The sequence below is a fragment of the Myotis daubentonii genome, chromosome 16, assembly GCF_963259705.1.
Source record: "Myotis daubentonii chromosome 16, mMyoDau2.1, whole genome shotgun sequence".
Classification (NCBI taxonomy): Eukaryota; Metazoa; Chordata; class Mammalia; order Chiroptera; family Vespertilionidae; genus Myotis; species Myotis daubentonii.
Window position 1 is genome coordinate 18,399,492 of NC_081855.1, and position 19,917 is coordinate 18,419,408.

Consider the following 19,917-nt stretch of genomic DNA (forward strand, 5'->3'; position numbering starts at 1 on the left):
GGCATTTTAAACTACATTTACAACTACAGAACTGACACAACACACCTTGCCAAGTTAAAAAGGTCAGTACACCTAACATTGGAATGACGTATAAGGCATAGAACACTATTCTACACGGTTGGCAAGGAAGTGAATTGATGCAGCCTTTCTTGATGGCATCTTGCTAGTTCCCGAGGCAGTCTCTCTCATCCGACATTTACTCATTCAACAAATATTTATTGAGCACCTTTTAAGGTGCCAGGCACCATTCTAAGTGATGAGAATAAAATAATGAAGAAGACAGGACCCTTCTAGACAGAAGAGATAGTCAATAAATAAGAAAATAAATAAATTCTGTATAGTGCTATGCGCTATTTAAAAAATAAGCATGGCCCTAGCCGGTTTTGCTCTGCGGGTAGAGTGTGGCCTGAGGCCTGAAGGGTCCTGGGTTCAATTTCTACCAAGGGCACATGGGGTGGGGGGCCTCCACCCCCAGTAGGGGGCATGTGGAAGGCAGCCAATCAATGATTCTCACCACTGATGTTTCAATCTCTCCCCCTCCCTTCCTCTCTGAAATAAATAAAAATATATTTTAAAAAATAAAAAATAAGCATGGTAATTTGCTAGTGGGTGACATGGATTGCAGTGGGGACTTCTTAAAAAGAAAGCCCTCCCTCAGCAGATCAATGATTCTGTCTCATCATTGATGTTTCTCTCTCTCTCTCCCTTACTCTCTAAAATCAATAAAAATCTTTTTTTTTAATGTCCTCTCTGAGGATGGAAAGATGATGTCATTCATACAGAATCAAAAGAAAGTTTCTCTAAGTGGAAGCAGCAACATGTGCAACAGCTCTGAGGTGGAAATGGGCTTGCTGGAAGATAGAAAGAGGGCTAGTTTGGCTCAAGGATAGAGAAAGAGAGGAAATGTAATTGATACATATGGTATGTGTTATGCTAAGAGAAGTGAGTATGGACCAGGTCATGTGGATTCTACTAGACTGAAGTGCAAAATGGGATTTCATTTCATTCACATAATATTTGGGAGCAACTGAAGGGTTTTAAGCAAGGAGTGACAAAAACTGACTTACAGCCCTAGCTGTTTTGGCTCAGTGGGTAGAGCATCAGCCCGGGAACTGAGGGATCCCGGGTTCAATTCCGGTCAAGGGCACATGCCTGGGTTGTGGGCTCCATGCCCAGTGGCAGGTGTGCAGGAGGCAGCCGTTCAATGATTCTCTCTCATCATTGATGTTTCTATCTCCCTCTCCCTTCCTCTCTGAAATCAATAAAAAAATATTTAAGAAGAAAAAAAGAACTGAGAAGACCACTCTGGTTGTGAGTGGAGAAGGGACTTAGAGGGCTAAGAGGGAAGCAAGGAGAGCGATAAAGAAGTCACTGTGGCCTGGCCAGGTTGCTCAGTTGGTTGAAGCAACACCCTGTACACCTGTCAGGTTGCAGGTTTGATTCCCAGTCAGAGCACATACCTAGGTTTCAGGTTCGATCCCTGGTCAGGGCATACAGGGGAGACAACTGATCAATGTTTCTCTCTTTCTCTCCCTTCCTCTCTCTCTAAAACCAATAAAAATCATATCCTCCAGTGAGGATTAGAAGAAGGAGAAGAAGGAGGAGGAGGAGGAGGAGGAGGGGAACGGGAAGGAGAAGGGGAAGGAGGCGGCATTGTAAGAAGCTATCATAACAGGCCAGGTAAGAGAGGATGGTGGGCGGGGAAATGAAGATGGTGACTGGGACCAGAATGGCACTGGAGATAAAGAAATAGAGGAAGAAAGAAAAAAATAACCCAATGGGTTAATGTATTTTGGAGGCAGAATGCCAGGACTTGAAGAAGGATTAGATAGAAGGCAGTATGAACAGAAAAAAGAAGACCCTTGCACTACAGGCTTGGATTTGACTTTTATTATATTCAAACTAGAGGCTCAATGCACGAAATTCGAGCAAGGGGCTTGGGCCTCGCAGCCCCGGCTTCATCCGGAAGGTCGTCCAGAAGGACGTTCAGCTGTCTGGTCTAATTAGCATATTATGCTCTTGTTATTACAGAAGACTAGAGGCCTGATGCACACAATTTGTGTAAGAGTAGGCCTTCCTTCCCCCAGCTGCTGGCACCAACTTCCCTCTGGCAACCAGGACCCAGGCTTCACTCCAGCCGCTGGCAGGCACCCAGGACCCAGGCTTCCCTCACAGTCCCAGCTTCGTCTGGAAGGTCGTCTGGTCTAATTAGCATATTATGCTTTTACTGGTATTATTATAGATTATTAGATTATCTTTGTGCACAAAATAGTCTTATTGTTATTTTGATGTGGCATTAAATTTATAGAAAATTTTCAGAGAAATGACATTTTTAAAGGATTTTTTAAGTGTTTATTGATTTCAGAGAGAGAAACATCAAGGTGGGTAACATCAACTGGATGCTTTGACCAGGGATGTAACCTGCAACCCAGGCATGTGCCTTGACTGGGACTCAAACCAGCGAGCTTTTAGTTTATGGGACAACATTCCAACCAATTGAGCCACACCAGCCAGGGCAATAAATTACATCTTTATAGTAATGGTTTTTCTCAGTTAGAATAGGGCATATCTTTTCCATTCTTCCTGGCCTTTATTATCTTTCTAAAGTTGTCTTTCGATTAGTATCTTTTAATACAATAGTTTTCATTCCATGCAGACCACTTACTTTTCAGTTCCAAAAGCACTTTAGATATGTAGCAATAAAGATCTCATTACCTTCTGGTCATGACCCTTTGACAAAAGTGATTGATGAGTCTACACGAAATGTTTAAATATTGAAATAGGTCAGTGGTTCTCAACCTTCCTAATGCCACAACCCTTTAATACAGTTCCTCATGTTGTGGTGACCCCAACCATAAAATTATTTTCATTGCTACTTCATAACTGTAATTTTGCTACTGTTATGAATCGTAATGTAAATATCTGATATGCAGGATGTATTTTCATTGTTCACAACCCACAGGTTGAGAACCGCTGAAATAGGTGAACAGTGAACTTAGAAGTTGGTGATAGAACTGAAGGTGGGGAAGTGGCATCTGGTGGGCAAGGCCTGTGTTTAAACCTTAAAGATGATCTCATGCCCTAACTGGTTTGGCTCAGTGGATAGAGCATCAGCCTGTGGACTCAAGGGTCCCAGGTTCGATTCCGGTCAAGGGCATGTACCTTGGTTGCGGGCACATTCCCAGTAGGTAGTGTGCAGGAGGCAGCTGATCAATGTTTCTCTCTCATCGATGTTTCTAGCTTTCTATCCCTCTGCCTTCTTCTCTGTAAAAAAATCAATAAAATATATTAAAAAAAAAAAAAAAAGATGATCTCAGACCATGCCGTGTGGCTCAGTGGTTGAGCATCGACCTGTGAACCAGGAGGTCACAGTTTAATTCCTGGTCAGGGTACGTGCCTAGATTGGGAACTCGATCCCCAGTAGGGGGCATGCCAGAGGCAGCCAATCTATGATTCTCTCTCATCAATGATGTGTCTATCTCTCTCTCCCTCTCTCTTCCTCTAAAATAAATAAAAATATATTTAAAACAAAACAAAAGAAGATGATCTCAGAAACAGTCTTGTGTGTATTACTTTTTGTTGCATACAAAAGTGGAGGGGGGAGTGTGAAGTTGGTTCATTTGGGGAAGATAGCGAGAGTATGGAAAAGGAGATGGAAGAAGAAATACTGTAGCTCCTTAAATCCAAAATGTCAGTCATCCATCATCCTCCCAAAATCCAGTCAATTTTGCCCTAGAAATAACCCGTCGGCCTGGCCTCTCTTCTTCCCTCCACTCTGTGGTTCATCATCTCCCCTCGATTAGTTGTAGACTACAACAGCCTTGCTGCACTCCCTCCACCCGCCACATTGCCCGGAATTATCTTCCTAAAAGAGACATGTCATCATGCCACTCCTTTGCTTTAAGGAACACTACTGGACCCATGTGTCCTCCTCCAGAGAAGCGCCTCCGTCTCATTCCTTTTTACCTGTTATGCAAAATCCTTCACACTGTTCCAGTCTTCCTTCTCAGCCTTCTCTCTCCTTGTCTTACCCCCACAATCACTTCAGAACAGGCTGTGCCTTGCCTTTCTCTGCATTTGGAACGCCCTCTCTCAGCTTCTGCCCACCATTCATAAAGATTGTCCTCAAATGTCCCCTCCTCTGGACGGCCTGCACTCCTCCACCCCCACCTCAGCAAAACCCTAATAGTAGCTGCTTTGTCTTCTGAGTCGTAACTCCATTATAGCATTCCTGGGATCATACTTATTTATGTGTTTCCTCAAGTATCCTAGGAAGGCAGGAGTCCTGTTCATTCATGTCTGTGTCCCCATCGCCCTAGCATAGTGACTGGAACAAAATAGGCACGGGTAGATGGAAGAACGTTAGCTGCCATGAGCGGATGGAGGAGATGAGTAGTCCGAGAAAGTAGGCAAAGAAATCCTGCAAAGATCAAAGACAGACACCAGGGGGAGCTGACACACCACAATAAAGAAGTGGGAGGGCTGGCCCAGAAAGCTGCCAGCACTGGAGTAAGCGGTGCGCACCGAAAGCACGCATCCCCCGGCTGGAACCGCTCGGCCACGTGTGCACCCCCTCGCCCTCCGCCCAGACCACGCTTGAGCTCATGCTACAGCCCCCACCGCCTCCACCGCCCCACCAACCCCGTGTTCCCCACCGCCACTGAGAAAGCAAACAAAGGGGAGGAGACTCCTGCAGGGGTCTGGATGCCGGGAGCCAATCAGAGGGCTCTATTCTCCCGGAAGGCGGGCGCCTCCGTTTAAGGGAGCCCAATCAGTTCCTCGGGGAGGGTAAGGATGGGGGAGAATGGGCGGGAAGAGCTGGGAGCTGGGAGGGACCCCCCGAGAGGGATGGGACCGGCGGGCGGGGCGGAGCCAATCACTGTGAGTGTCTGAGAGGAGAGGGCGGGCTGCGTGGCAGCGCGCGCGATCCGGGCTGACGCATCTGGCCCTGGTTCCCCAGGATCCGGGGGCGGAGGGGGGGCGGGGTAAAGGGGGCCTAGCGGGGAGGGGGAAGCGGAGAAAGAGTCTGGGGCGCGCGTGCGCAGCGGCGTGGGGAGGAGCAGGGAGGAGCAGGGACCTGGCAGCGGACTGGGAGGCTGCGAGCGAGCCGTGAACCGGGCGGGCGGCGGGTGCGCGCACCATGGGGGAGAAACCCGGGACTAGGTAAGGGAGGTGGGGCCGCTCGGCGGGACGTGGGCAGCGGCTCCGGGCGGGTGCTGGGACGGTCTACAGACAGGGACCCTGGGGAGAGAATCGGGAGCCTGGGAGGCAGCCATCTGGGGCCGCACGCCTAGGTCCTCGGGGGTAGTGCGGGGGTACACGCATGCCGGAGGAGTCCCTGCAGAAAGCGAGTGCTCAAGGGACCCAGGAAACCGGCGTCTGGGTTCAGGCAGGGATGTGGGGTCCGGCGACTCGGTTCTCCCTTGCAGGCTGCGATGCCGGGGCGCAGGAAGGTAGAGCAGGTGGCCGGTCCCGAGGGGTTGGATATGGGCAGGCTGGATGCCGGAAGGGGGATCCCCATAGACTCGTGCTTAGCCACTAGGAAGCCTTCTATTCAGTACCCCACAGGCAGTGGGGCTGCCCCCACCTGTCCCGAGGGCCGGGTAGCTCAGCTTCCAAACTTCTGCCTTCCCCGGGGTTGCTAGGAGCAACAGCCTCATTTTAAGAGAGCTGAGCGCTTGGCGATCCTCCCCGAGTCTGGGCCTTACCCCTCTTCCCGGGGGTGAGGGGAGGCGGTATCTGCCCTGGGCACTCCATCCACTCCCCGGATGTTTTATGTGCAATCGAGGCTCCTTCCTTACACTGGCACCCCGAGTTCTGGTTTTTGATCTCTAGCACAATCCACTTCCTGTTGTGACCCAACATCCCCAAGGGGGCAGTGGGCGAGTGCCTGAGGCCCTGGGGAGCAGGCGCAAGAGGAAAAGATTGGGGCTGTGTAGCTCTATCCAGAGGGGATCAGGAAGAGGGGCCTGGTCCTGGGCTGTCACTTCTGCAAAACAGTGCCATATCAGCCCCACCACTCCCCGCCTATAGAGTAGGAGAACCCAGGTTTCTGAGCACCAAGTCGAATTAGTATTGGGGAGAGATCATCCGAGAAAGGACTGGTGTCCTGGTTTGGGGGTTAAACAACCCAGAGAAAGGGGAAGTCACTGAGGAGGGAGGCCCCCGATTTCCGTTATGTGGTTCGGGGAGAGGGAAGGATGGACCAAAGGGGGATTGCTGATTTGGCACAATTCCTCCCATCAAATTCTGGGCCACAGGAAATGTAGATAATAGCAGGAAGTGTGAGGGGGCATCTGCTTCTGTGCCCCCCCTCTTTGGTCACCCCCACACTCCGCCTCCTTGGCCAGCTTCAGTGTACACACGCTGCTTCTCCCTAGCCTGGCAGGAGGTTGGCTGGGTTAGGATCCAGAAGGCAGGTGCCCTGCAGCTGCTCCAGGGCAATTACCACAAACCGACACTCCACTTGGCCAACGGATTGTGGATGTCACAGTCCTCTGCCAGGGCTCCTAATAGGAAGAAACACTGGGACAAAGGAAAACCAGAAGCAAAGGAGAGGAAGAGCTGGATGGTGCCATAGCAGTCAGACCAAGTTGGGGCAAGGAGGGGTGCTCAGTCCAGCTGGCCGTCATGTCAGTGTTTACTCTGCTTTACTGGATGGGGATACCCAGGGGACCTCCTTAACCTCTGCCTCACGGCCTTCGGATAGCTTGGCCTTCTGGGAAGAAGGGGCAAGTAAAGTGATTACAGCAGAAATGGGTGGTGGGGCTGGAGGAAGGAGAGGCCAGCGGGTGGGATTTCAGCTTCTCCTATCTGGGGACCCTTCCCAGAAGTCACCGCTGAGGCAGAGCGGATTGGGAGGTGGTGCAGCAAAGAACAAGCCCCCAGTGGCCGGAGCCTTGGAGCTGCCAGCCACTTCCCCACTCTTCCAGCAGCGGGTGGAGCCCAGGCCTGGATTGTTGTTGTTTTTTAATATATTTTATTGAGTTTTTACAGAGAGGAAAGGAGAGAGATAGAGAGTTAGAAACATCGATGAGAGAGAAACATCGATCAGCTGCCTCCTGCACATTCCCCACTGGGGATGTGCCCGCAACCCAGGTACATGCCCTTGACCGGAATCGAACCTGGGACCTTTCAGTCCGCAGGCCGACGCTCTATCCACTGAGCCAAACCGGTTTCGGCGCAGGCCTGGATTGTTGTAGCAGTTGGGAAGTGAATCCCTCTCAACCCAACACACGTAATGCCAATTACAGAGGCAGGGCCGTATGATAGTTCAGTGACTAAGAGCATGGACTCGGAGTCAGACCGCCTGTTTGTATACCATTTACCCCGTGACCTTAGGCAAAATACTTGACCGCTCCTGGGCCTCAGTTTCCTCACTTATAAAATAGGAATATTGGGACCTCCGTCGTTGGGTTATTAAATGAGATAACACACATGAAACGCTTTAAACAGGGCTGGGTGTATTCACGCAGTAAATGTTAGCATCATCATCATTCCGTATGCCTGGCATCGTGTTGGGGATACCTAACGGAATAAGGCCTCTGATACTCACCATCTATCTAGTGCAGCAGGCAGTACACAGCTAACTGCCCTGGCATGGTATCACGCCACACATAACACATAAACAAGGTATGACATGAACCCAAAGGAGGGACCAGGGTCTGGGCTTGATCCCCTTTTTAAAGGAGGTGATACCTGAGCTGGACCTTGAAAGAGAAACAGGCTTTTAAGCTGCTGCGATTAGAGATGGGGAGAATTCGAGGTTCATGGAGTAGGGTCACACTTAGGAAGTGCCTAGAGTAGAAACCATTTTAAGGCGAAGCCTGTCAAGGACTCCAGCTGTCTTTGAAGCTGGAGACCAGAGAAGATGGAAAGAGGGTTAGGTCTCTTGCAGACAATACTGCAACCTGCCCATTCAGGTCCCCTCGGGGGAGGTCCTCTGGGAAGAGCCAGGGTGGTTCCTGTGGCAACCAGCGGCCATTGCGTGGAGGAGGGGAACTAGGGGAACTAGTGCGGGTGGAGGGGGGTTGCCATGACAACCAGCTTTGAGGGGCTGCCAAGATGGGAATGTTAAGGACCTCTGGTTACCTTTTTGGGGGAAAGTGGGAGGGGGGGAGGGCTGGACAAAGCCCCCAAACCTCTAGGCAGGGATCCTGGGTGAGCTCTGCTGCTGAGGATGGGGAGGGATAAGGTCCTGGCATCCGGGTCCCTGCTGAGTCTGAGGGAGGCAGTGGGGTTTCCCTTTCTGTTTTGTTAGGGTCTTCAAGAAGTCGAGCCCTAACTGCAAGGTGAGTCTCCCACAGTGCTTCTCTTCCTGACCCTCCCGGGGCCCTCCACAAGGCCCAGCCTGCCCCTCGATGATCCCCAACCCCTGTCTGCCCACTTCCTGTGACAGCTAAAAGCCAACTTCCTTCCCTCCAGAAGCCCCTTGCCACAAAGGCTGCTCCGCCTAAGCCAGCCACAGGGCTGGGTGGGGACCGGCCCCTAAGCAAGACCGAGGGGGAGGAGCCAGAAACCCATGCCTGCAGCCCTCAGGCCATGGCCCCTTTACCCCAGAGCCCCTCTCTGGCTGTGACCCACAAACCCACACGCGCAGCCCACACATCCGATTGCTGTGCAGAGGTGCGGAAAGGTATTAGGGAGGAGCTAACAAGCCTCAAAGCGGGGTGGTCTTTCGAGGCCCCACCACCTCCCCTTCCAGCTTCCTGGGAGGAAACCAGGACCCCTGGACCTCCCAGCCTGGGAAGACCACGGGCAGGACAGCCCTTGTGAGGCGCTGATGCCCTACCCCCCTCCTGCCCAATGTTCCCTGTGACCCCTCTCCATCCTCAGCTCACTGTGTACTTGGGCAAGCGGGACTTTGTAGATCACCTGGACAAAGTGGATCCCGTAGGTAAGTGCGCCCGCAAAGGGGCATCTTGTCCCCCAAGAGGAGAGGTCCTGGCGGGAAATCAGCTCACATGTCCCTTTCCTAGATGGCGTGGTGCTTGTGGACCCTGACTACTTGAAGGACCGCAAAGGTACTGGCCCCCAACTCTCGGGGCTCACGGGGAGGTGGGGGAGAATGCGAAATGGGCTGGCACCGAGAGGGGCCCCAGAGAGAGGGAGGGCTGAGGCACAAGCCAGGTGTAGGATTCAGGCAAGTCTTCGGCTGCCGAGAAGCAGCTGCTGCTGGGCCCTGGGAGGACTGGAGAAGGGGAGCTCCTGACCACCGCCTCGCCCTCCCTTGACAGTGTTTGTGACCCTCACCTGCGCCTTTCGCTATGGCCGTGAAGACCTGGATGTGCTGGGCTTGTCCTTCCGCAAAGACCTGTTCATCGCCACCTACCAGGCCTTCCCCCCAACGTCCAACCCGCCCCGGCCCCCCACCCGCCTGCAGGACCGGCTGCTGAGGAAGCTGGGCCAGCATGCCCACCCCTTTTTTTTCACAGTGAGGATGCCCTTCCCCCCCCCCCAACCTTTTGCAGGGCAAGGGGTCTGGGACTGTGTTTGGGGTGTGAAGCACCAGTTATGGGCAGATCTGGAGGAAACAGGAAGGAGGGACCTAGACCCACCTCCCTTCAGGGCCCTTTCCCCTCTGCCTCTTCCTGGGTCTCTCCTTTTTCCTTCTCATCCCCAGGACTTCTTCTCCAGCCTCTTAAATGGAGATTGGGAGGAAGACTTGGGGGCTCCCAGGGGAACTGAAGTCTCCCCTTCCCTCTGCCACAGATACCCCAGAATCTGCCCTGCTCCGTCACCCTGCAGCCGGGCCCAGAGGACACAGGGAAGGTACGGGAGAGACGGTTCTGAGGCTGGTGGGGCAGAGTAGGGTCCAAGCAGGCACATGAGCTGGGGGTGGCCTATGGAGAAGCCAGGATGGGATGGAGGGTAGAGTATTGTTCCCAGTGGACATGGCTGTGTTTGGGATGGCCACTGCGCATGTGTGACCCTGCTTCTTGCTCTTGACCTGCGTGTACCTGGGTATCAGGGCTCACCTTGCACAGCCAGGATGAAGCCTCTGCCAGGCGCCAGGCCTTGAGCAGGCAGAGGATGAGGGAGGGCCAGGCCCTCTGCTCCTCAGACCAGGATGGGGCAAGAGTTCCTGCCCAAGACGGAGGGAGGAGGGAAGGGAGGAAGCGGTGGTGGTGGTGATGGCAGGGGCCTTGTGCAAGACCTGACTTTTCCTCCCCCTCTAGGCCTGTGGCGTAGACTTCGAGATCCGAGCCTTCTGTGCCAAATCACTAGAAGAGAAAAGCCATAAAAGGTGAGGGAAGCCACCTCCCCTGTGGTTTGCCCATTCCACCCCGGCTCCCAGGAGCCCCGGCCCCTGTGGGAGGTGGGAGTGGCTGTTTGGGTGTCTAAGGGATAAACCCTCACCCCCAGGAACTCTGTGCGGCTGGTGATCCGAAAGGTGCAGTTTGCCCCAGAGAAACCCGGCCCCCAGCCTTCAGCTGAAACCACACGCCACTTCCTCATGTCCGACCGGTCCCTGCACCTTGAGGCTTCCCTGGACAAGGAGGTGGGGTGTGAGAGAGTGATGCAGGCGCTACAGTGCAGGCCAGACCCTGGGGGAGGGGTGAAGCCACGTGCGAAGGTGGCATTTTTTACAGGAGGCTGCCTGAGCTAGCTGTGGAGAGTTGCTGTGGGCTTGGGTTTAGAGCAGGGGTCCTCAAACTATGGCCCGTGAGCCACATGCAAATACAAATATGGTATTTGTTCCCGTTTTGTTTTTTTACTTCAAAATAAGATATGTGCAGTGTGCGTAGGAATTTGTGCGTAGTTTTTTTTTAAACTATAGTCCGGCCCTCCAACGGTCTGAGGGACAGTGAACTGGCCCCCCGTTTAAAAAGTTTGAGGACCCCTGGTTTAGAGGGAAGAGGCCAAGCAATGTGTTTGTGTCTGGGCACACTGATAATGGGACCAGTGAAAACAACCAATTAATTTGACCTCCCTCCCCTCAAAAGCTGTACTACCACGGGGAGCCCCTCAGCGTCAATGTTCACGTCACCAACAACTCCACCAAGACTATCAAGAAGATCAAAGTCTCTGGTAGGAGGTGGGGGTTGGAACGTGGTCTTGGGGGAGGGAGTTGCACACATGATCTGGCATCATCTCAGCTCAAGGGTCCTTTCCTCTCTGCCTCTTCCTGGGGCCTCTACCCAGCAGGGCTCAAAGAATTTAGGCTCTGCCCGGCCAGCATCGACCTATGAACCAGGAGTTCAGGGTGGGATTCCCAATCTAGGCACATGCCTGGGTTATGGGTAGGGGATGTGCAGGAGGCAGCCGATCAATGATTCTCTCTCATCATTGATGTTTGTATCTCTCCCTTCCTCTCTGAAATCAACAGAAATATATTTAAAAATAAAGAATTTAGCCCTAACCGATTTGGCTCAGTGGATAGAGCGTCAGCCTGCGGACTCAAGGGTCCCAGGTTCGATTCCGGTCGAGGGCATGTACCTTGGTTGCGGGCACATCCCCAGTAGGGAGTGTGCAGGAGGCAGCTGATCGATGTTTCTCTCTCATCGATGTTTCTAACTCTCTATCCCTCTCCCTTCCTCTCTGTAAAAAAATCAATTAAAAAAATATTAAAAAAATAAAGAATTTTTTAAAAAAAAAAAGAAAGAAAGAATTTAAGCGGTCCCAGAGTGAGATACAGATCAGGTGTTCACTACTACAGGGAGGACCGGGGGGGGGGGGGGGGGGCCTGGGCCCTTATCTTGTGGTCTGGAGTGGGGTGCTAGTCTTGGCTCCATGCAGAGCTGCTTGACCCTGCCCGCCCCACAGTGAGACAGTATGCCGACATCTGCCTCTTCAGCACTGCCCAGTACAAGTGCCCCGTGGCTCAGATCGAACAAGAGTGAGTATCAGAACAGCCCTGGGTCCCACCTTCAAGGGAGAAGAGTAGACCCGGGAGAATGTGAGGTGGGGGTGGAATTCTTCCCAAACCATCTCCACTTTCAAGGCCATTCTCTCCAGTCAGGTGGCTCTGAGCTGTTCATTTTCTTGAGCAGCTTGAGCCAAAACCTACTCCCTTGTGACTTGTGCCGAGAGAGAAGGGGCTAGCGATGGGGTTAGGAGTTGCCCCTCACCCAACCCGGCCACTCCAATTGTCTTGTTCTCTTGTCCAGTGACCAAGTATCTCCCAGTTCCACGTTCTGCAAGGTGTACACCGTAACCCCGCTGCTCAGTGACAACCGGGAGAAGCGTGGCCTTGCCCTGGATGGGAAGCTCAAGCACGAGGACACCAACCTGGCTTCTAGCACCATGTGAGGGGGGGCTCTGTGGGGGGAGGGTTCTCGCAGCCCAGGAGATAGATATTCATTCAGTACCAGCCGTGTGCCAGGTTTTGCCCTAGGTGCCAGGCTCTATCAGTGAACAAAAGAGACAAAAGGCCTCTTACATTCTAGGGGAGGGAGGATAGACAAAGCAGATATAAAGCATGCTTAGTGACCAGTGTTCAGGAGAAAAAGCAAGGCCGAGAGAGGGGCAGGGTGTGTTAACTTTGAATAGGGCTGCTAGGGAAGACATAATCCACGGGTGAATTTTGAGTAAGAGCCCAAAGGAAGTAGGCGATATGGACGTGTAGGGGGAGTGTTCCAGGCAGAAACTACAAACACAGACCCAGAGGTGAGCGGAGCCGGTGTGTCTGAAGAAATCCGCTGCCAGCCTCTATGTGCACTGCACGACCACTCAGAGCAAGCCTAGAGGCCAGCATAGTGAGAATGAACTACAAGGACAAGAGTAGCAGGTGGGGTTGGAGGGCTAATGAAGAGCAAGACAGTTCAGGGCTGTGAGGTCACAGGACTTTAGCTTTTATTGGGAGAGAGATGAGCAGCCACGGGAGGGTTCTGTGCAGAGGAATGGCGTGCAGGCCTTGGCTATGACAGCACAGCCTATGCTGCTGGAGCCTTGCGGCTGGTGTGAGTTTGTGGTCCTGCTCAGGGTCCCGATGGGAGCCCTAAGGGTGGGCTAATGTGCCGGGCTGTGGGCCATGATCCAGCTCCTTCCCCCGATTGCAGCGTGAAAGAGGGTGCCAACAAGGAGGTGCTGGGGATCCTGGTGTCGTACAGGGTCAAGGTGAAGCTGGTGGTGGCCCGCGGTGGGTGAGTGTGTTGGGCAGCCCGGGGTGGGGCTTGACGTGGTTTCCTCCAGCTCTGCGTTGTCATCATCTCTTCATGCTGCCTCCCTCCCTCCCCAGGGATGTCTCAGTGGAGCTGCCTTTTGTTCTTATGCACCCCAAGCCCCATGACCACGTCACCCCCCCCAGACCTCAGTCAGGTAAGCATGTCACCCCCAGCCCCAAAGGGAGGCCCCGAAGCCAGGCCAGTGGAGAAAGCTGGTCCTACCCACCCAACCATCCACTTTCCTCCTCCGCTCAGCTACTCCTGAAACAGATGCCCCTGTGGACACCAACCTCATTGAATTTGATACCAAGTAAGTCCCTCATCCCCTCCCTTCCTACCTTTGACTCTTGGACAAAGATTCCCATAATACCCAAATCTACCTTCTACCCCTCCCCCGCCATTTTTTCCTCTTTGGGGGGAAGGATGGTTGAGTCATCAAATCACCTGCCCCTTCTTTGTCCCTTCCTGCAAATATCTCCGGTCCCATTGCCGCTCTAACACCTCGGTCTGTGGGCGGAGAGTGGGAAGTTGAGACGAGGGTCTGAAGCCCTCGCCTCCACCCCTATTTTCCACCACGAAGCTACGCCACAGATGATGACATCGTATTTGAGGACTTTGCCCGGCTTCGGCTGAAGGGGATGAAGGATGAGGACTACGACGACCAGTTCTGCTAGGAAGGGGGGTTGGAAGAAGGGAGTGGACGGTGCTGGGAGAGGTAGGGGCAGGACCAAGATCCCCACTGTCATTGGGGTGGGTCCCAGCTCCTTTTCCCTTCCCCTCCTTCCAGCAGCTTCCTCAGCCAACCTCTCCCCTCCCCCCCATCCCTCTCCTATTTCCCACCCACCACCCCCCATACGCACTGGACCCATCTCCTGTTGAACATGGGCATTAATGTTTTGACTACAGCTGTGCTACCCCAACCCCCCAGTGGGTGGCAAGCTGTGTTCATACCTAAAATTTTTGGAGGGGGATGCTGAAAAGAGGAGTGATAGTAGGAAAAGGGGGGAGAAAGAACTGCACACTCATTCCCTCTTGTCACTGTCTGCCTCCCATTCCTTCAAGCTGAGACCCTTGGCAGGGGCAAGGCCACTTCTTTGTTTCTGAGCATAAAGAATAAACCTTTTAATAGGCGTGCGGGTGTGTGTTTTCTCTGTAGCGTTGGAGGAATGTGCCCATCCATGAGTCTGTTAGCTTGTGGGCGAGGACCGAACCTCTCCCCTGTACCCACATGGCACCTGGCCCACAGGCCGTCAAGTACTGTTTATTGAGTGACTGGGCTGTACCTGTGTCCCAAGGTAAACATCGACACCTCATTTGGGCAGTCCGAATTCAAGGGCACAGTTTGGAAAAAGCCACCAAGCTTAGACGCTTCCTTGGTGCGGCCCCCACACGTGACCGCAGGGCGACCTGTTCTGACCTAGCGCATCCGCTGCCACTGCTCCTGAGGCCTGCGGCAGCCTCGCCAGACAGAAGTCACACTCTCCGTGGAGCCTGGGACTTACATCGGGACATGGAGGCCAAGGCTTTAGGCAGCCGGAGAGCCATGCTGCCGTGGGCAAGTCCAAGCAGCAGCATCCAACTCTGATGTTCATCAGAGACTCCCTGAGGCTTGGCCAAACCCTGAGGCTGAGCTGGAGAGAGTAACACTCCCCTGACATTCCTCCCTCCACCACCCACTCCCGCTCCTGTAGCACAGACTCTCTCTCCTTTTCCTCTTTAAGGCTCATTCATCCCATGAATACTCTCGATTTTAAGTCCCTAGTATGTGCCAGGCATAGCACAGGGACATAGCAGTGACCTAACCAAACACTCAATCACTCCCTAATTATTTAATGACAATATCTGTGCTCCAAAGGAGGACAGGAGCTGTAAGAACACGTGACAGGGAGCTCTGACCTAGACTGGGGCTTGGGGAAGAGTTTCCTGGAGGAAGTGACCTTTGAGCAGAGAACTGAAACATCAGGGGGGAGGTCCACATTCCAGGCAATGACAACACCACGAGTGAATGCAAAAAGGAACAGCTTATTCAGGAACTGGAAGGCCAGAGGGACTACGACAAAGAGCCACGAGCAAAGTGGCTCCAGATGCAGCTGGTAAGGCAGATAGGACAGCCCATACAAGCCGATTACAGCTCATAACACCTAATTAAGTCATTATTTACCCACAGGCTTTAAGCCAGCGGTCGAACGACCCTTTCACAGGGGTCGCCTAAGACCATCCTGCATATCAGATATTTACATGACGATTCATAACTGTAGCAACATGACAGTTATGAAGTAGCCACGAAAATAATTTTATGGTTGGGTCACAACATGAGGAACTGTATTTAAAGGCCCAGAAGGTTGAGAACCACTGCTTTAAGTGCTGCCAAAATGCCAATGACCTTGCCTACCTCTCCACAGTAGCATCCCCTGCACCCCCTGGTCTTTGGCACATCCCTGACTCCCATGAACCTGCTCCTTGACCTCTGAGCTGTGGGCCCATGAATCTCAAACTTCGGGTGAATCAGAATCCTCTGGAATGCAAAAGGAAAACAGAGTCCCAGGCTCTCCCTGCCCAGATTCCAAGTCAGTAGTCCCAGGAAGAATCCATGAAATCGGGATTTTGAATTAGCACACATTGTGAGAAACAATGCCTTTTTTCTTTTAGCTTTGTATGTTTTTAAGAAGATAAAAACATGTGGATGGTTTTTTTAAAAATTTCAAACAGTAAACGGTGAAAAGAAGGCATCCTCCCGCCTCTGATTCCAGTCTCCCATTTCTCATTCCCAGAGGTAACCACTACCCCAGTTCTTTGATTACTCTTCCAAAGATATTATTCAAACTCAGTCATACTGAGTTTGTACATGACTATACATTTCCTCATTTTAAATACAGATAGTAGCATACTATGAACACTCTTCTACACCTTTTTTCCTTTAGTAATGTAGCTAGGAGAGCATTCCTTAACAATACACAGAGATCTACCTCATTCTTTTATTTTTTTAATTTTTTAAAATATATTTTATTGATTCTTTACAGAGAAGAAGGGAGAGTTAGAAACATCGATCAGCTGCCTCCTGCACACCCCCCACTGGGGATGTGCCTGCAACCAAGGCACGTGCCCTTGATCAGACTCCAACCCGGGACCCTTCAGTCCGCAGGCCGACGCTCTATCCACTGAGCCAAACCGGATAGGGCCTACCTCATCCTTTTAAAGAGCTGCATAGCTTCCCATTGCCTAGATGTCGTTTATTTTTACCAGTTTCCTATCAATAGACATGGAGGAAGTCCACTCTTGCTAATTCAAACAATATTACAGCAATTGTCCTTGAAGATATATCCTTCTGCCCATGTCAAGTATATCTGTAGAGCAAATTCATAAAGCAGAGTTGGTGGGTTAAAGACGGTGAGCATCTTTTTTATCACTGCCGATCAAACAGGTGACATGTGACATCGCCCTAGTTTCAATTTGCATTTTTTTGTTTAGGAGTGAGGATGAACCGGATTTACTGGTTACTGGGTTGATGTCAACCTGTGGTCATTGGTGCCAATTCAATGCCAACAGGAACCCCCAATCTGGGGTGCGGTGAAAAGGGAAATTTTATTCAGTGCAAAACAGCTCAATTGTGATACAGCTGGGCTGTGAAAACAGCATGACCTGAAGTGGCCCTGGGGCCTCACTGATCTGCTTTGTGCTGGTGTGCTCGGAGGAGACATCTTCAGTGTTTTAGCTCCAGCCAGGGAAACACCGTCTTCAGTGGAAAGTGTACTCTCAGTGCAGCCAGAGGGGGCCTAACTTATATAGAGGGACATTCCGCCATGGTCCCTGATTGGTCTATTCTCATGCAAATGAGGACTCCAATTTCTCACAATTTGATTGGTCCAAAAACCAGTCTTAAAAAACAAAAAACAAAAAACACAGTCTTCATTGGGCAGAATGGAGCTTCTCTGGTTGGTGAAGCTGATGGGGGGTGGAGAGGAGGGTATAGCTGTGCAGCTCCAATTGGATGGGAAAAGCCTCAGTGCTATTGGTTGAAATAGGATTCCAGGAACTCCTTTATAAGGGCTGGCTCAGGTGGCAGAAATACAGTGCAGGATTGTTTTTGTTTTAATTTGAGCCCAGTTAGCCACCAGGAGCCCATCTTAGTAGGTATTTTCTTTCTCATGATCCACAATGTTATCTTCTTAATGTATTCTAAGAGCTTTTTTTAAAAAATATATTTTTTTTTATTGATTTCAAAGAGGAAGGGGGAGAGAAAGAGAGAGAGAGAAAGAAACATTAATGATGAGAATCATTGATCAGCTGCCTCTGCACACCCACATGGAATTGAGCCTGCAATCCAACCCAAGCATGTGCCCTGACTGGTATTAAACCGTGACCTCCTGGTTCATAGGTCGATGCTGAACCACTGAGCCACGCTGGCCAGGCCCCTAAGAGTTCTTTATGTAGTAAGGAAATTAGCCCTTTGTCATAAATTTTGCAAATATTTTTCACACTTTATCTTTTTAATGTTTCTAGTTCTTTTTTTTCTTTTTACTGAAGTCAAATTCATATAACATAAAGTTAATCATTTTAAAGTGTACAGTTCAGTGGCATTTAGTATATTCACAATGTTGTGTGACCACTTCTAGTTTCAAAGTATTTTATTTCTGGTATTTTTAATGATTCATAAGTTTTTAATTTTAATGTAGCATATTATCATCATGCTTTTTTAATGGCTTCCTTTTTTTTTTGTCACAAGCTCTTGACCCTTTGTTTCCTCACAATTTGACACTTCCTTTTCTTTCCAGACTAAGTTCAAGATTATCATATCCACCACTATCTCATCAGCACCCTCAACTCTTGCTCCTTTCACAATACACGCTCTCAAACCCCACCCTTGGCTCTGTTGACCATCACCCTGCCCTTCTCCACTCCAACACTGGGCTGCTGAGCACTGCCAGAGAAAACTCACACAACCATATTTATTCGTTCATTAAGCAAATATTTTTTTAACATGTCCTAGGTGCACCCACACTGTGCTGGATACAAATTTGGGGCCAGGACAAACTTACGGTCTCCAGCCCCCGCTGGGCCCTCAATATCTGACAACACTTTGTCTCACTCCATGTCCTTGGTCACCTCCCTCTCCTGCTCCCATCCTACTAATCTTCCAAACCTTCCACATGTTCACAGTGACTTCCCCTTCTGTTTTTCACAGACATTAAACGATGAGGGATGAACGATTTCAACTTCCTACTTCCTACCAACAAACACTGACATCTAAACCAATTCTCCGAGACAACCAAGGTTAAGATGCCTTCTCCAGTACAAAGCTAATCCCTCCACCTGTGCTCACACTGCTCCCTTCCTATTCCTCTCTCTTCGACCCCTGCCTCTCCCTACTGGTTCTTCCTCCATGGTAAATAAACCCATGCAAGGCTCTTCTACTAAAGAAAGGAAGGGAGAAAGGGAGGGAGGGATGAGGAAAGGTGGGAGAAAGAAAGGAAACCAAAGGAAAAACACTCCTCCACGCTTAATTCTCTTTCACAGTAAAATCTATCGCTATTTCCTCTCTTTCCATTTTTATTGTTTTTATTTTCACAGTTATATATGCACATAGTTTGAGGCTTCAGGTAGGGCTACAAGGCCTATTACAATAAAGAGCTGACCCTTCCCCACTCCAATTTCCTTCTCAGAGGCAACTACTTTCACCTCCTGTAGATGTTTCTTTTAGTATTTCCCTCCATATCTCTGAACAACACGTTCACTAATTTTTGTTTTTAAGCACCATCTACTGGCTTCCCTCCATGTAAAGTGAAAACTGAGCTCCCTTTCTTCCCTCTGCCCCACCATGGATCACTTTCCATCCTGCCCCTGCATGCTAATCTCCCAAGAGAATTATATCAGTTAGGGTTAGATCAATATTCATTATTAGCTTATGTAATGTCATTCATAGCTGTCATGTGATATCGATCTAATGCCTTTCTCTTCTTCCATAACTTTATTTTCCCTGAATCTCGTTTACAAATTTGATTATTCTCTGAATTTATCACTAATTCTGCCCTATACTCATCCCAAGGTTTATATATCCTCTCAATTCATTCAAAACAAAACAGATGTTCACCTCTCATCTCCTTGAAAAAATTCTCTAGGAGCCTTCCAATCTGGGTCTAACTCTAATAACCTCCTGAGAAAGGGTACGTGGGAGAAAAATTTGAAACCCTTTATCAAAGTGTCTTTATTCTGTCTTCATTATTGATAGTTTGGCTGTTGTGAGAGTCTAGATATCACTTAAAATCTATTCTTACACGGTACTAGAACAATAGCTGGCCACCTAGGTAAAAACTGGATTTCCCTAATCCCAGAGTTGGCAGAGACTACAGGACTAAGGTTTTTTCAATGGAATGTGAGTAGAAATGATATGGGCCACTTCCTAGCCAGACCTGAGATTGGTATAACTCTACATTTTTTCTTCCCCCTCCCTGCCAGCTTCTACCCAGGGATGGCAGCCACCCAGGTTTGACGTTGCAGACAGCAATGCCCTAAAGTGTTTCTCAGATTTTACTATGCAAACTGATCACCTGGGGATCTTCAAACACAGATTCAGTAGGTCTGTGGCAGTGGGGCCTGAGATACTGCATTTCTAACAAGCTTCTAGGTAATGCTAATGCTGCTGGCCTACAGACCACACTTTTCAGTATAAGACCCTCAAGGATGACAGAGTGTACTGCTAGCCTTGGTCTCTGTATGATTTGTGGAGCACAGTGAACTACCCACTTTTTTTTTTTGGAAGAAAATAAGTTCTATTTTGTTGAGTCATTGCCTTTTAGCCTTCACCCTACAGAGC

The 19,917-nt window shown here is 50.5% G+C and overlaps 1 protein-coding gene across 1 annotated transcript; it reads left to right on the top strand.

Annotated features, from left to right (window-relative positions):
- The first annotated feature begins 5,016 nt into the window (after nt 1–5,016).
- Nucleotides 5,017–14,237, top strand: ARRB2 (arrestin beta 2). The gene is made up of 15 exons (XM_059668877.1): nt 5,017–5,163; nt 8,261–8,291; nt 8,836–8,896; nt 8,979–9,023; nt 9,237–9,433; nt 9,712–9,771; nt 10,179–10,246; nt 10,366–10,501; nt 10,947–11,031; nt 11,767–11,839; nt 12,111–12,248; nt 13,002–13,085; nt 13,181–13,260; nt 13,362–13,416; nt 13,687–14,237. Exons 1-15 carry the CDS (start codon nt 5,141–5,143, stop codon nt 13,778–13,780), a joined length of 1,230 nt encoding a protein of 409 aa, XP_059524860.1. The 5' UTR covers nt 5,017–5,140; the 3' UTR covers nt 13,781–14,237.
- The last annotated feature ends 5,680 nt before the right edge of the window (nt 14,238–19,917 follow it).

Coding starts and splice junctions, on each gene's coding strand:
- ARRB2 (XM_059668877.1), top strand. CDS start 5,141: ATGGGGGAGAAACCCGGGACTAG. Junction 9,434..9,711: donor CCCACCCCTTTTTTTTCACA/GTGAGGATGCCC, acceptor CCTCTGCCACAG/ATACCCCAGAATCTGCCCTG. Junction 9,772..10,178: donor GCCCAGAGGACACAGGGAAG/GTACGGGAGAGA, acceptor CTCCCCCTCTAG/GCCTGTGGCGTAGACTTCGA.